This window comes from Pseudopipra pipra, chromosome 14 (assembly GCF_036250125.1).
Source record: "Pseudopipra pipra isolate bDixPip1 chromosome 14, bDixPip1.hap1, whole genome shotgun sequence".
NCBI lineage: Eukaryota > Metazoa > Chordata > Aves > Passeriformes > Pipridae > Pseudopipra > Pseudopipra pipra.
Window position 1 is genome coordinate 4,560,262 of NC_087562.1, and position 15,987 is coordinate 4,576,248.

The window sequence follows — 15,987 nt, forward strand, 5'->3', positions numbered from 1 at the left end:
TTTCTCTACTCTGGCTCCTCTTTGCACCTCTTGTTCTTTCTGCTGCTGTGCCATAAACATTCACGATCTCCCAGTCCATTGCTGGCACTTGCAGGAACCTTTGACACAGAACTTCTCAAAAAACAATAAATATCCAGCAATCCACCTGTGAGTTTCCTGTCTTCCACATTTCACCATCAGCCAAAGCTGTGGAGCAAGCCAAGCCACCAGCCACTGAGGAGCAAACCAAGAAGTGTCATGTGTACAAACTCCTGAGTTACTGGTCCAGAAGGAAAACTAAACCCAACCAAACCTTTCTGCAAAAAGTACAACAGTCAGGGCAGTCCACTTCATCAGTTCATATACAACATACACCAAACTATGCAAATCCCAGGTACTCAGAAAGATTAAATAGCAAACTAGAAAGTATCTTGCAATTGTGACCTCATAAAACTGGGCCATGGCATTTAGTGTGTTCATCTGTGGTTCTAATTTGTTTTCAGATTAAGTACTTTAAACTTGGGTATTTATCTAAGTGTTAACTTCTGAATTCAAGATCTCTCTTTTATTTTTTTTTTTATTTTAGGGATTTTGTAAAAGCTTTTATTCAGTTTAAGAAGCCAATTGTGGTTGCTATCAACGGCCCTGCTCTTGGGTTAGGAGCCTCTATTTTACCACTCTGTGATATCGTTTGGGCAAGTGAGAAGGCTTGGTTTCAGACACCATATGCAACAATCCGACTCACTCCAGCTGGCTGCTCATCATACACATTCCCACAAATTCTGGGTGTTGCACTGGTAAGGTTTTCCACCTCGAATTGCTGAAGAACCTTTCATAAACTCCTGTTCTTCTTTCTCTCTTTGAAAAGTAAACCAGAAAACCACTGTTTTCTCTTAATTGTTGTGAATGGAAATGAAATCTGTGGAAAGTTCATCTAACCCCTACCAATTTCGTACCACAAAGTGACCTCAGAATCCAATATACTACACGTGATGTAGACAAGAAAGATTGGACACAGGTTGAAAAAATGAAGATTGTCGACGTCACGGTAGAAAAGTGAAGAAATACATTAGCAGAATAATCTTCCAGAGTCATTGCCTTGTGTTGTGTTAGGATTGGGCAGTAACACAGCCAGATACTGCTCTCTGCTCTCTAAAGATAACCCATAATGATTCCAGTAAAACTGCTTTACAGATTTACCGTTCATGCCAGCACAGTTCTCTTAAATGAAACCCATGCTGTACTCTGGCCACCTGCACACCCCTTAAATAGCTACTGAAACTCCTTCTAAAGTATTTTGCAGTATGGAAAGATAGGGGGGGAACATTTGTAAATTTGATTGTAAAAATAGCAGGCAAGTATGAAAAAAAAATGGAAGGGAATTATAACCCAATCTTTTGGTTTCACAGGCAAATGAAATGTTGTTCTGTGGGAGAAAGCTGACAGCACAGGAAGCCTGCAGCAGAGGACTGGTGTCACAAGTCTTCTGGCCAACAACTTTTAGCCAAGAAGTGATGCTACGGGTGAAAGAAATGGCATCCTGCAGTGCAGTGGTAAGAAATCCAACTCCTCTGTGATGAAATGACATTTCACAGAGGTAAGGTGTGCTCCCAAGGCTCACGTGGTGGGCCCTCAGTTTCCACAACCACACCTGTGAAAGAAGGGTACCATCAAGAAACCTGGAGAGGGATCAGGGGGCTCATGGGGTTTCTCATTTCCCAGGGGCAGAGAGGGTTTTTCCTTACCCCATGTTTACATTTATTCAGTAGGAGTGGAACCTCCTTACCCCAGATTTTGAAGGTGGAGGAGTCTGAAACTACACAACTGCCCAGGGAAATCTCCGTAGGCCCTGTAAGAGAGTAGATTTGCCTTTCCCACTGTCCTGGCCTGCCCTGTTTCAGCTGAGTCTGCCTTCTTTTCTGCACCTGCACAGTTCCTGCTGCAGCCCGTCCCCAGCTCACCAGAAGGGTAGGATAGTGCCAGCTGAGCTCTGCTGTGAAGGAGAGGTGAGATCCAGACAAGAGGGGTTTGAACACAGTCTGCTCACAGTGTACTATAACTTTCCTTTTGTGTACGCAAAAAATTGCAAGAAAATCCTTTCCTATTTTTACATCCTAGGGTTTTTTCCCTTCAGGCAGATACACTGCTATTCTGGGCATATCCTTGTTTAAAAAACATGCAGTGAAGGAAGCGATACTGCCTGCAATAAAACTGCACTAATTGAAGTGCAAATTGTTACAGTTTCTTGTTATATTTCCTATGCCTGAAAGTGTCTTAACATCCCTCAGTTTCATTTAAAAGATCTGTTGTAAAAGGAGGTAGAGAGAGACACAGGAGATTTTTAATTAAATGAAGTGTAGATTAGATCTCACAGAAGACACTGAGAATGAAACTCTGGAAATGTAGCACAAGTTGATTTGATGATGCTGATATAAAGTGTATTATTTGAGTTGGGAAGACCTCTGGGCCTTACTGTGAATTTTTCCTTCCTTTCTTCACTGCTCTTGGCTGTCAGTGAAAAAAGAAAGCCCAGTGCTAAGTTGTGGACAAAGATAAGAGTTAAACCTGTCAAAGACTAGATTTACTCTCAGATCCTAAATGCAAATCAGGCTGAAGTCACAAATACAATTAACAGGATGAGCTCATCCAAGTTCACTGGGGATACTTGCTCACAAACAGATCAAAAAATACACAGGTCCCCCCTTGATTTGCTGTTAACACCATTTACTTGGGTTAAAGAGAAACACTACTTTGGAATAGCAGTGCTGTAACCTGGAACAGAACTGGGCTTACCATGAGGGGTTTGACAAAGCTGAGTGAAGAGTACCATAAAACACTGTATTAGTGTACATTAGATCTTCTGCCCTCCAAAAATCAGTACTGTAGGAATTATTAGTGGGTTTGTTTGACTAGTTGAATTGCTTGTGAGATACATACTGGTGGTGTATATTTGAGAACAAATTTTAAAGGAATCAATCTGGATGTGCTTAAAAACGGGTCTGGGAAAAATGAGCTGAACTATGGGAGCAACCACAGACCTGCTGTTTGTGCCTTTCAGAACTTGCAGGAATTAATAAGGCTTTGTGATTGGGCTTTCCTTTGCAAAAACCTTGGGTTTTTGTCGTATCTGCCAAGGAAATTTAACTCCAGAACACAGTCAGAGGGTGCTTGTTTTGCTCAACGCCATCTTTTATAAAACATTTCACTTTTATAAAAATATAAGCAAATAGACTTAAAAAGGGATTTGCAGTAAGGGACCTTTCTTATTAATTTCTGGTTTGACAAGGAAATAATACATGAGGGAAAATTGTTAAACGTGATGGACATCCACCTTTGGGTTTCCAACCCGTTTAACAAACCCCCCAGGCCACCTTTCCAGCAAGCAGCCAGTGTATCATGGCTCACATTTTCATTTCAGCAGGAGGGAGTTCTGCTCCTTCTAGTGCTTCATGGCAGGCCTTCAATAAACTAAGGTACTTCAGAATCCCTCATTCCTTTAAAAACATTGGCACTAACCCATCACCCTCAGACGCCCTCAATTCTTAAAGATGCCGACTGTCAGCAAGGGGAGTTGTGGCTATAAATCCAATCTAATTTCTGTGCCCAAAGGAGTTACTTAGATGGTAAAGCAGAGTCAGTAGTGTAAAAATGCTGGTCAGGCCATTATCCATAAAAATTTTTCAGATTCAGAATAAAACACTGAGTCGTGTTTTGGCTTTAGGTGTTGGAAGAGTCCAAATGCCTCGTGCGGAGCTTCCTGAAATCCGGACTTGAAGATGTGAACGAGAAAGAGTGTCAGATGTTAAAACAGCTGTGGAGTTCTTCCAAAGGACTGGATTCATTATTCAGCTACTTGCAGGACAAAATTTATGAAGTGTGATGTCTTGGCCTAACTCAAAGAGTTGTGAACAGAGTCCACCCTGACGTGTTTGAGGCAGAGGCGATGCTTCCCTGAGGAATTTGTGACAGTGTATCCCAGTCCCTGTGCTGGGGTGGCTTTCCTTGTGAGCTACAGCTGCCATAGATGGTTTGATTTTGTGTAACCAGGGAGGTGTTCAGTGCACATAATCTCTGCAGAGGCTGCATCTTTCCCATTGCTCATCCAGACACAACTATACATTCCATGTGCTCAGAAGCACCACTGGAGCCCAGTAAGGCTCACCCACCTGGAAGGGTTTATTTTGTCTGTCCTTCTTAACTTATTCTTGCTGTTGCCACACACCTGGGCTGACACAGAGGGCTCAGGCTAAAATCTTGGGTCACCACATCTCCTGTAGACCCAAACACCATATTTTAGAAATATGTTAATTATTTTTTTGAAAAGTTCTAACAGTGTAATGGAAAAAATCTGATAATTTATATGTATAATATGTAAAGTTAGTTTACAAAAACTACTAGGGTTTTTTTTTCTTTGATGAATTTATTTAACTTATTTATTTTGTGTTCATATTCAGCTGTTTTATTGATCACAGATCTTATTTTCATACTTCCCTTGACTCATCACATGAGAATGCAAACACATTTTTAGCAGCAAACTGAGTAGAAAAATAAAGAATATATAGAAACCCCACAGAATGCTGTGGGCAGTAAACGAAACAGCCACGTGCGTGCTCCTCTATGTGTAAAGTTGTACAAAAAAAATGTATGAAACAGATTCATTTGCCAGGGTTAAGAGAAAAAAAAGTGGATTCTGAAGCAGTGAGTCCCCCTTAAGTCTCTCTTCACTTTCTGCCTTCTTGAGGAGCACTGAAGGGCTCACCAACAAGATGCTTTATTTAAGTTTACTGTTCCTGTTATCCGGTGGCAGTAACAGGGTGAGTGGTGCCGGTCCATGGCATCGTACTGTTTTTCAGGTTTCAACATCCCTTTTGGTCTGAAGTCTAAAAGCAAATCCTTATGAGCCTTAGTCTAGCTGCCTGATTCCTCAGGTGTGAGATAATTTCTGCTCTGGAGGCCTTTGGGTGTGGGCCAGCAGTTTATACAAGGTGCTAGGCATTGACCCGAGCGCAGGGAGAGGTTTGGTTTTGCTTCCCCCAGCTCTCCACATCTGGCCACCCCCTCCCCACCTGGTACAACTTACGGCTCTCCAGAAAAGCAGTGCCCGGGAAACGAGGAAAATCCAACCTGCTCTTTTGGAATGTGATCCCAGTACTGTTCAGTGACACTGACTGACTTCTGAACACTGGATCTCTCTCCGTTCTTTCCCGCTAGGGAGGCAGTTCCTGTGGAAAGGACACGAGCCTGCTCTGAGACTTCACCTGCCATTTTACTACGCCCAAATTAAAACCTCTTGAAGCAGAAGCTTTGCACATTTGTTTGCTTTGTAATTTGTGCACTTGCTCCCCCATCCTTGAGCTCGGTGACTTTTTATGGTTTAAACCTCTGCAAATGAGGCTGCTCAGCTTTCTCCCTCTTAGTTATTTCCATGAAGAGTTTCAACAAAGCCTTTGTAAAGGTAATGAACAGGTGATTACAGTAAATAGGAGCCTTCAACACATTAATGTAACATTTCTTTTGCCACAAATAATTAGAAGTGCTGTTTCTATGGCCTAATTGTACTGCTGAATTTTACCCTAAGGGCAGAGGTTCTCACGGAAATTCTTCACGAAAAAGACAGAATCTGGTTTCTAATTAGCCTGGTTTTAAATGTTTTTAAATAGAAGCTTATCGAAACAAGCAGCTTATTTTTAAATGGCTGAAAGAGAACTCTTTCAGGAACTGTTTGAAGTGAGAGATGCACCCCTTGTTTGATACCAACGCTGGCTTTTGCCCGTGCCCTGCCAGTTTGGATCCAGGCCGCGGGCCCCCACGGCAGGTGCCCGTGGGAGTCACCTGGAAAAGAGAGGGATCACCCAAGTGAAAACCACTCCCAGCCCCGTGTTTGCACAATCAGGCCTCCGGCTGGGGACTCCACAAAACAAAGCAATGGAAAGTACCACAGTTCCTCCATTCCCTTTCGTTCCTTTCCTCCCGCCCAGAGAGCCATAACTCCCAGTCGTGTCGGTAGGACAGGAGGAGCTTGATTTCAATCCTGTGCTTAGGTTTGGTAGATAAACCCAGCAGGATTGCTCAGCAATGGGAAGGAACGAGGGCCGAGTGAGATTTGGGAACAGAGGAGAATCTTACGTTGTTCCACCTTTGAAACTGCACCATTTCATCTGAATTTTCAGATATCTGTATCTTAGCATTTTTTATGACGAAGGAATGGTTGAAATACATTTTCTATAATTATTTTTCCATTAAAGCAAGCGCTAACCATAGTTAACATTTTTAATTATTCATATCTATACAGTTACAGTCTAGTTTTCATGGAATCTATTTTCCCTTCAAAAAAAGAGTAATAACTATGTCAAAAACTTCTTTTCCAGTATTTAAATATCAGAATCAGAATTTTCTCTTGTGTTTCTGTCCTTACTAGGTATTCAGATATCTAGATGTACTGTACATATTAGTCTGGGTACCTTTACTAATATTCACAGTATTTAAGATGAAAAATGCAATTTGTTGTTTAAGTATGTTATTTTATTCTTGTGTAAATTGTTTTGTACAATCTTTAAAAATCTACAGTTTTGCATTTGTAGATATTAAAGGTAAGCAATTTATTTTGTGTTGTCCTGCATGTATATTTTTGCTGTAGATAAGTGTTGCTTAGTTTACTATTTCAGTACATTTCTGTTTAAATAAATAAGCTTACAAACTTTAATACAGTATATATTTTCAGAATATAAACTTTTATATTTCTGTGGTAGGTTAGGGTATGCGTTTTAGGCAATCTTTTTCACTACTATGAACTGTTCTTTTAATCTATAATATAATGGTTTTGTGCCAATAGTTTTTAATTAGAATGAAATGCTCTTTTAATGTTAGGGATGAACAGACAATTTTGGTTGGGGTTTGTTTTATTTTGGTTTTTTGGGTATTTTTTTATTATTTTGCCAGCCTTTACAGTTTTAAATATAATTTATAAATGTATTGCATTTGTGAATAAGCCTTACCACTAGGTACAAGAAATCTTTAAAGCTGCATAATTGCTTATGTAGCACTAAGGACTTCCCCAAATAATTGCTGTAAGAAAGTTAGCAAATCAGAGTTACAGGGCCTTAAGTTTTTCTTGTGAAAAGGATAATACGGGTTGTTTCTCTTGAACAACAGAGGCAGATTGTCAGCATGGGCTTTGTTATATATAAACTGTGCATTTGTGCTCCCAACCATGGTAGTTTAATCTCAGGCTTTGTGTGGCTGGGTCTATAAAAGTCAAATCTGGCTAAAGCCAGCGCTCTTTAGGAGACACTAAAGAAGTTTACATAAGAGACTTATAGACAATCTTATCATAGTACATTTGGGTACTCGGTATCCTCGACGTGTTCTCTGTGTCTGCCCAATTAACCGTATGTTTTAAGCCATATTAAATCTCTTTACTGCTATTTTAAATACTACACTGAAAGTCATTCACTGAGAGCTTGCTTACTCACACGCGGGATTTCGATTTTTAGCGAATCAAAATGTTTATGCCTTCCATAAAAAAAAAAAACAAAGGACCAAAGAACTGCATTATTCTGACAAGGCATTAGTTCCTTCGCCGGTGAACTGGTTTGACATTCGTACTGAAAAATCAAAGAGTCTCTTTCTGCTACAAACACTGCATCCTCATCCATGTCAGGTGTAAGGGGGAAAGGTGCATCCACGGACCGATTGGGAAAGGAGTGATGTTCAGCTAGGGTGGCATGTCTATTGGTAAGGCTTATTACCAAACCTCTGAGATGAAGCAAAGAACCAAAAATTCCACGAGTTATGTCAATGTAAATTTATTTTCAGAACTTGCACAAATAATTAATTGTAGAACTTTGCAAATTAGGCCCTTAAGTTATTTTGTCAGAATGCCATGGAACAGACTAAAACAGTTTCTAATATTTGTAACAATGAGTACATATTATAATATTATAAGGGTACAGGCACCCCTATATCACAGTGTTGTAAATATTTTCTGAAACTGGTACAGTACTGAGGGACTTGTATCTTCTGATATATCAAATATTGACTGTCTAGATCAAATTGTACACAATTTATTTGTTGATGGTCCTGTAACTAGTGTATGGACACATTTCTGGGTGCCTTAGAAGTTGTATTTTTCATGTGTGTTAATATGCAGTATTTATACATTGTGAGAAGCTGCTTTGAATAAAAACATTGAAACTTCATTTCAATGCAGTGATTTTCAGTTTGACATAATCAGAATGGATGTGGTGAGTGGTGGCCATTCTAGATGATAATGCTGTTCATGGGCTGTGCCTTTTCCAAGAGAGCAGGAACAGTGAGCTTTTTAAAAGACAATTATTTTTCCAAAGGACAAAAACCCTAAAAGACACTGCAGTAAGAACTCTCTGAAGTCAATCATGGTCCATCTCATTTATCATTTCTTGATCCAAATCCAAGAAAGTTTTGATCATATCCAAGAAGACCACCCAGAATTGCCTTATAAATGCACTTCTAGGACACCTTCCCCATTCTCACTTCCACTGCTGGACATGTGCACATCACCTAAAGCACATCTGCCCACAACCAGCTGGATTTTGGCTCCAAAGGAGGGAATTTGCTGTTGAAGAGATATTTGCCAAGGGAGGCCCAGAAGCAGGGTGAAGGTGGATCACCCTCTGGCCCCTGTGCAGGGACACCGATGGGATTCCTGCCATGGGCCTCGTGTGTCCCAGGGGATCCTCTGGCTGTAGCATCTGGGAACGCTGTTTCCAACCACGTATCTCCCATGATTAGAAGGGTAACTGTAAATGGCTTCTGCCTGGGGCAGAAAAGGAAGGCTATTTGGACAGGGAGCCAGTGTTTGCCAAACCACCTGCACAACGAGGTCTGAGGAAATGACTTACACTTGATTCAAGGGACAACAGTTATGGTCTAGGAATTATGTTGGTTGGCTTTAACTGAGAGACACTGTTAGTAAAAACCATGGTCAGCTATTTAGAGCAGAGGATTGAGCAATTTAGTCTTGCTTCACTATCAACAAATCCAATTATTTATTACGGTGACTCTTGTCAGGAATTAACTTTTCGTGGCTTCCACTGGACTGTGAGCAACGTGCACATGATGAACAGGGTGTGGCACCTTTCCTAACCCTTGTAGTGAGAACTTTGGGTCTTAACACAGATTGCCAACATGTGAGTTTCATTTGAAAGAACTCATTTTTAAAAGAAAGTAAAAATTCTTTAAAATTAAAAACTCCGTCCAAATATTTTGGGGGAGTCAGGGGTTTTGTAATGCCAGTCCTTGTTGCAGTAAATTAATACACAAACATATTACATGGAAGAGGAACCAATTAAGAACATATAAAGGCCTACAAATTTAAACAAACAAAAGGCCTGTCTAGGAATGGCATGTATAAATTGCAGGTATTAATCCCACTTAAGATATAAAAAGAACTCAAACAGGTCAAAGCTCCACATAAACTAAGACATGCCATGGAATCCTGTTGGAATAACAGAAACAATAATGCATATGGGAAGAACAAGGAGAGGTTCTGAGAGAAATGCACAGCAGATGAAAGCATGTGAGAGAACCAGAAGGACACCATTTCACAGGCTGGGGGAGTTCAAAGCAAATCAAGTGTCAGAAGTTGGACTGGGGACAGTTTGGTTGTGAAGGAAAAAGTCAGGGTGAGATTCTGGATGAAACAGCAGGAATTCACCTCTTCTTGGTGCCTTGTTTCTCATGAAACCCCCTCAGAATTTAATCAAATATAATGCATCTCTGCTGCCTGATTTAACCCCAAAACCGATCTCCAGTCGTAGCATGGAGATTTTCGGATTCCAAAGAAAGCCAGACTAACAGCCCCCTCTAGAATTTAAACCACTTGAATTGTTCTAGCACCATTTTGCTTTAATTTATACTCTTTCCTTGGCTTTACAAAATTTGCTCATTATAAATGTATAATAAAAACCAGAACTGTTAAAAACTGTTAAATTCCAGTTATTAAGTCCATGTGGCTTCACACAATGATTTTCATCCAGGACTGTTAAAAGTTCTGTGGGACAAAGAACTTTTCATTTTGAGAAAAGGAAACAGTTTATAAGTTAAACTGCATCACCTTTCCTTTAGCACTTCCAGACACTGGTGTCACTTAAACAAATCCAATGGATCTAAGTCAAAAGCCACCAGCACCAATGGAAATCCTCCTCCTGACTTCACTTGCTTCTAGATCAGCCCCTGTGACTGACAGATACCACAACAAAGTCCCTCACAGTAATAGTACAGGGAATATTTGTAGCCATCTCTTGAAGAGATGATGTGGCTCTGATAAGACAGATATAATTAGCATTGGAGGAAGGATTCCATATCCTTAGTTCAAAATTTAACAGCAGTGTCTGAAATTTTGTATGAATGTCAGTAATCCAGAAAGGTTTTTGATGTAAGTAAGTGGTACAATTTCTATGACTCAAAAAAGATCAGCCATTCCCCACTGCTGCCCTTCCACCAGGGTCTGCCACACGCTGCCCACCAGGCTCTGGGGTATTCAATTCCTACAAGAGGTTCACCAAAAGGATAAAGGAACTCACAAAAAGCTCTTCCCATGGATAATTATTCAAGACCTGCATTATCTTAGCCTGTCACTTGTTTAGTTTGTATGCAGCTGCAGCAAGTTGGTTGTCAGGGGCTCAGACTCTGGCAAACAATCCTCTTCAAGTCCAGTTTTTGTCCATTAGGCTCATAATGAGCAACAACTCCAAACTCCTGCCAGCTGCACTGCCAAGGGATGCCCTCCTGCTCCAAGGCCAAAGGGCAAAGTGTGACTTTGCTGGTTGGCAGCAGCATCCCACTGGTTGGAGTGTGGAGCTGGCAACTGCTTGACTCTGATCCTCCCTTTATTTCTAAAAGCAAGCCTTAATAATACCTTTTTTCCTGCCATAATGACCTTGCATCACTCCTTTGCACGGGGCTGCTCCTGGAATTATCTCCAAAGCCATGTTATTTATGAACTATAAAGCAATCCACGAGTTCCTCATGCCCATGACCATCTGAGAACAGCACTGGACATGGTGCTGGAACACCCACCCCATCCCCAGCCCCATTCCCATTCCCAGGCTGGGCCTGCCTTCACCAGACCAGAAAAACAGGATGTTTTATTCTTCAGGTATTTACATGGAACAGGAAGAAACAGACTTATTTCCCTGGATGCTAATGTGATGCCAGTTGGAAAGGAATATCCCAAAGCACGTTAGACCTGGTAGGATTCATCTTCCATACATGTCTGTGACTAGTCAGGACACCAAGACACTGTCCCTCCCTAAATGAGGGTTTTTAAATAAATGCATTTTGTCTAAAAACATACTGAACAATTAAACTGAGTAGGCTGCTCTGGAGCTGATTTGAAAGGTTCAAACTTTTCCCAACCGTTTCAAGTCTGAGAAAATCCACCAGCTCTCCATTTGTGATTCAAGCACTTGGTAAACACACTCCACAACTGCACCGTGGCTGTGAGCCAACGAAATGGTGAGTCAGCAGGCAGGGGAGGGAATCAAGTGTCAAGAATGCATTTAACCCTCACTCAGAGAACACTTTTCTTACCAGCAGAACAAAAACACGCCATAAAATGCAAAAAAATTACTGGAAGTTTTTTCCTCCGTTAATGAAGGCAACCATTGCAATTTTCTTCACACTTTACAGGAGCTCTCAGGTTTTAAATTAGGACAAATGCTAAAGAAAACAGCAAACTGATGAGAAAGAGGTTCATGAACACATATCTGTGCAGTCCTGTGATCCCTACTCTGACAAAAATCCCAGTGGTAATCCCGGGAAGGCTGAGTGCTGAAGGGTTTCATGAGAGCATTAGAATCAATAATACTAAATACTCACATGGATATAAAAAGGAGTACATTTTCCTAATGAAAATACAGTTCAACTCGTGTGTCCTATTCCCAAAGGAGTATCTGTGCATGCTACTGTGCTTCACAGTGTTCTTTGTGGAGCGTTTGATGAAATCACGAGATTTCCTAAATCATTTTTAAATTAATCCCTCTTAAGAAATTCCCCACTGAAGCATCACTTTGCATGCTCACTCTAGATACTCTATTCAGGGAGGGAAAAAAAAAAACATAAAAAGATTGAGGATTAAAAAAAAATTAATTTAAAGCAATATTTGAAAGAGGGCCCACTCTTCCACCTGAAGGTTTGAACACTCATTTACAAGGTTGTTAAACACTGCCAAACCAGAATGACAGCATTTTATACCTACCTTCTTACTCTTCACAGGTGTAAATAACCACATTGGACACCTGTGGAGGAGGGGAAAGGAGCAGGAGGAGAAAGACTCCAGTTTTTCCCTTCAGAGTGTTAGTTGAGGGTCATCACAGACGAGCTGCGGATTTCCAGCTCACCCCCATCAGGGAACAGATCCCATTTCCAGTGGAAGGCTGAGGACAGGCAGCTCAGCCTAGGAACACCCACACAAAGGAAGTTTTTTCACAATTCTTGCCCCACTGAGCTCCATGGCCTGAGCCACCTTCTCCAGGAACTCTACTCAACAGCCAGGACCATCCATTTAAAGCTGGACAGTCCTGCCCTGGTTAAACCTGGGCTGTGAACCTGCACAGAGCAGGATTGGTTTGTACACACATCTAACATGTCCAGGGTGGGAATGCTCACAGCAAGGTTCCCTGCACACATCTTGGGAAGTTCTTTCTCCCATCTAAAAACCCTCATAAAGCCTGAGCCTGAAGTTTAGACAAAACCTTCACCTGTGGCATTGAGAGACAAGCCCTGCCAAGCAAGGCCTGCTGGAGTGGTTGGAAGGACTTTCCCCCCAGCCCTCAGCCCTGCCTTTCTCCCAGCTGTTGGCAGCTGGGGCAGGGCCTGCACGTTGGACACACACAGGTGAACCAAAGGAGACACATTTGAGCTGACTTGGAGCTCAAATGGCTGACAAAAATATAGGACATTGAAAGATGGCAACGTCCCACCGAGGAACACAGCAGCAAAAAGGAGATTATCTCTTCAAACACCACCCTCCCTCCACCATGACTTATGGACTGGAAACACAGTCTGACCAAAGAATAATGAGATGGGAAACTCATGTCACTCACTGTGAAGGATTCTGTCACTCATGGAGAGAACCAAGTCCTGCTGAGCTTCAGTTCTGAAAGCAAATTCCCCATGTATTCTGCTCAATTCCTCCATCTGAGATTCCTAAAGAAAGAGGAATGGAAAGACTGTCAGCTTGCAGCTTATGGAGGAAAATCACAACACATCTTTCCCGTCTGCAGAAAGCTCTAAATGATCTTCCATCATTATCACAGCACTAATTCCCAGAAACCCTGCAGAACTCTCCAGAGCACTGTTTTATGTACCCAGCACTCCTCCATCAAAAACTGTCTTTCAAAAATAAACTAATAAATTCTAGTTACAAATAGACATTTCTTTGTCCATTCTCAAACACCTCTTTGGTCTTCTGTGTGGACATCCCTGGGAACTGTGAGATCCACAGGTCATTCCAGTTTACATGCTTTGAACCTACTGAACCCATCAGGAGAGTAAGAGACCAAACAAAATGACACATGCAGTGGCACCACAAGACTAATACAATTGCTGATTAAGCAGCAGAAAAATCTGAACACTTTACAGCTTGGTGGCTTGTTGTATGAAGGCTCTTCACCTAAGAATGTGAGTTATTGTGGAGAATTTTATTTATATAGTCTGTTCAATTTTTATGCAGAAAGCATTAGCAGAGACTGTTTTAAATAATTTCAGATACTCAGCACTAAATAAGTGGCTCACTTTCAAGAACCAACCAAGAAAAAACATTCCACAGAATGTCATCTATTCCTTTAGAAGGGGAGTTGTATTTCATCAGCATGGATGCTTAAGTGGAATAAGGCTCAGTATGGGGACTGTTTTCAGCAATAGTTGTTAATTAAGTAGTAAAGTACTAATAAAATGTTTAGGCAGGTTGCATTTAAATAAGACTATAATGATATGTAATTACTCAAAAAGAGTGCCAAAACCATTCTGCAATAGACTGTGTTCAGTTTTCATGCCCTGCCCAAATCCATTTGAAAACAGAAAGGATTCCAATGTCCACTGTACAGTGGCCAGGGCACAGGCAAGCTGGGAAACTTCTGCTCTCAGCCACAGAGGAGGACCTTTATTTAAAAGCAGACTCTTAACTTTCTCTAACAGAAGCTACAGAAATTAAAAGAAAATATTCTTAACACACACAGGAACAAATAAACACAGAGCAGCAGCAGGGCCAGGAGCTCTTCTGCACGATCCTCATGAAAACCCACCAGGAAAACAAGGAAGAGCCTGTGAGGAAGCACAATCCTCCCTGAACTCCCCCCAGCAGGAACCTGGCCCAGCAGGACACCCCGGAGGGGGAGGCATTCAGTTCTGAAGGAAACTTGGGGCAAAAGGTCCCAAAATGCTCTGCTGCAGAGAGGTGTGGGGAGAGAGGTGCAATTCTCTATTCTGGGTCAGCAGAAAAAGTGCAGGAGGCAAGAGGGACTTGGCACAGCCAGGAAGAGTTTCAACCAAAGGAAGATGCAAATATTTAAAACTGAGAAATGTGTCAGTGGAGATAAAGGCTCAGCAGAAAAAATAAAGGTGAAGTTGAAATGCACAAAACTGCCATCATAGCAGAAATTAAATAAAAGTACTGGGGAGAGAAGTGTTTATATCTTAGATATAATTTATATTATTATCTCTAGAAAATAAAAACCAGCACCACCAAGTACAGAGAAATTTTGATTTTCTAAAGGCTCCTTTTACTGATGACAGTAGTTCTTCACCTGTGGTATAAATGCAGTAAGTAGCTGACAGTCTAATAAGTCCCAAAGTTGCTTGCAGAATCTTTATATTCTTTATAAATCTTTCTATTCCTCAATAATAGCCATTGGTGTCTTTTAGACTAATTAACAACAGGCTGCTGCAAACATGGTCCTGTTTGTTTTTAAATCAAATCAGAGTAACATTCCTGTGATTACTATGATGACAAATAAGTTTATAAATACACATCATAATTCTGAAAATTTTAATTTTACTGCATGTTAAGCTAAAGCCTGGCAGGCCCTTCCAACTTAAACTACTTGATGATTTGCAAACTAACCCGGTACATCTCTGCCCCACTAAACCCATTTCCTGAGGCCACAATTCCACTTGTTTTTCAGGTGACCTGTGGAATGATGTTGTGGCAGCAACGGGGCTCCTTCCATGGCAAAGAAAACCAGGCATCTCCTCATGGGATTTTTTCAACCTTCGCATCAATGGGAATCAGGTGCCAAATTTACAAAGCTGCTTTGAGAACCTGCCTTTTGTGCCTTCCCTGGCAACCTTTTCAGTGGCCTGGCAAAGCCTTTGTTCACCTGGAATTGTGCCAGAAGGCCCCTTTAAAATACCAAATTCCCTGGGTTTGGGAGCACTGCCTGACTCCACAGTGTCCACTGAGCCTGTGCTCAGTAATGCAGCTTTCAGTCACATTCTCAACATGTCCACGTGTTTAAAACCATCCTTTATTGAAAACAAACCTTCCTATCACCTTGCAAAAAACAGAGGTAGGATTTGCAGGGACTTGGATTATTTTTGCCTACGGATGACTTGCAGATGATCTACAAAAACACTAAACCACAGGCTTGGGTTTCAAATTAAAGCAGCTGACCACAGGTTACACACATGAAAATAACTATCTTTTTAAAACAGGAGAAAGGTCCTGTTCATTTGACAAGAATGGTACATTATTTTAGAGATTCCAGCCTTACAACTAGAAAAATAGGTCATCTTCAACTGATATAAAAAGATTTATAACCAACCAAGAACAAAAATCCAAACCCACAGGCTTGGAGTGAGGTTCTCACCCTGTAAGTCAATTAATGCTCTAAAATATCCTCATTTCTACTCTGCAAGACCTCACAATTTTCACTGTGGAAAACCTGTGCTTTGAGCATTAAGGAAGATGACATTTATATTATGGGAGTTAGATATGCAGTGGGTTAATGTTCTACTTTGTGAGCACAT

The 15,987-nt window shown here is 41.1% G+C and overlaps 1 protein-coding gene and 1 long non-coding RNA gene across 9 annotated transcripts in view; one reads left to right on the forward strand and one right to left on the reverse strand.

Annotated features, from left to right (window-relative positions):
• Positions 1 to 8,177, forward strand: part of CDYL2 (chromodomain Y like 2) — a 58,564-nt gene extending 50,387 nt beyond the window's left edge. For 2 of the 3 annotated variants that reach the window (XM_064670929.1, XM_064670931.1), the window contains exons 5-7: positions 566 to 776; positions 1,389 to 1,532; positions 3,701 to 8,177. In XM_064670929.1, coding sequence (XP_064526999.1) covers positions 566 to 776; positions 1,389 to 1,532; positions 3,701 to 3,859 — 514 coding nt within the window. In that variant the 3' untranslated portion in view covers positions 3,860 to 8,177. Of the gene's footprint in view, positions 1 to 565; positions 777 to 1,388; positions 1,533 to 1,912; positions 1,986 to 3,700 lie in introns of all 3 variants that reach the window. The other variant, XM_064670930.1, reaches the window with a different exon arrangement.
• Positions 1 to 15,987, reverse strand: part of LOC135421991 (uncharacterized) — a 377,077-nt gene that overhangs the window by 333,095 nt on the left and 27,995 nt on the right. For all 6 annotated transcript variants that reach the window (XR_010434268.1, XR_010434267.1, XR_010434270.1 and 3 more), the window contains exon 2: positions 13,065 to 13,167. This is a non-coding gene — a long non-coding RNA (uncharacterized LOC135421991). The remainder of the gene's footprint in view (positions 1 to 13,064; positions 13,168 to 15,987) is intronic.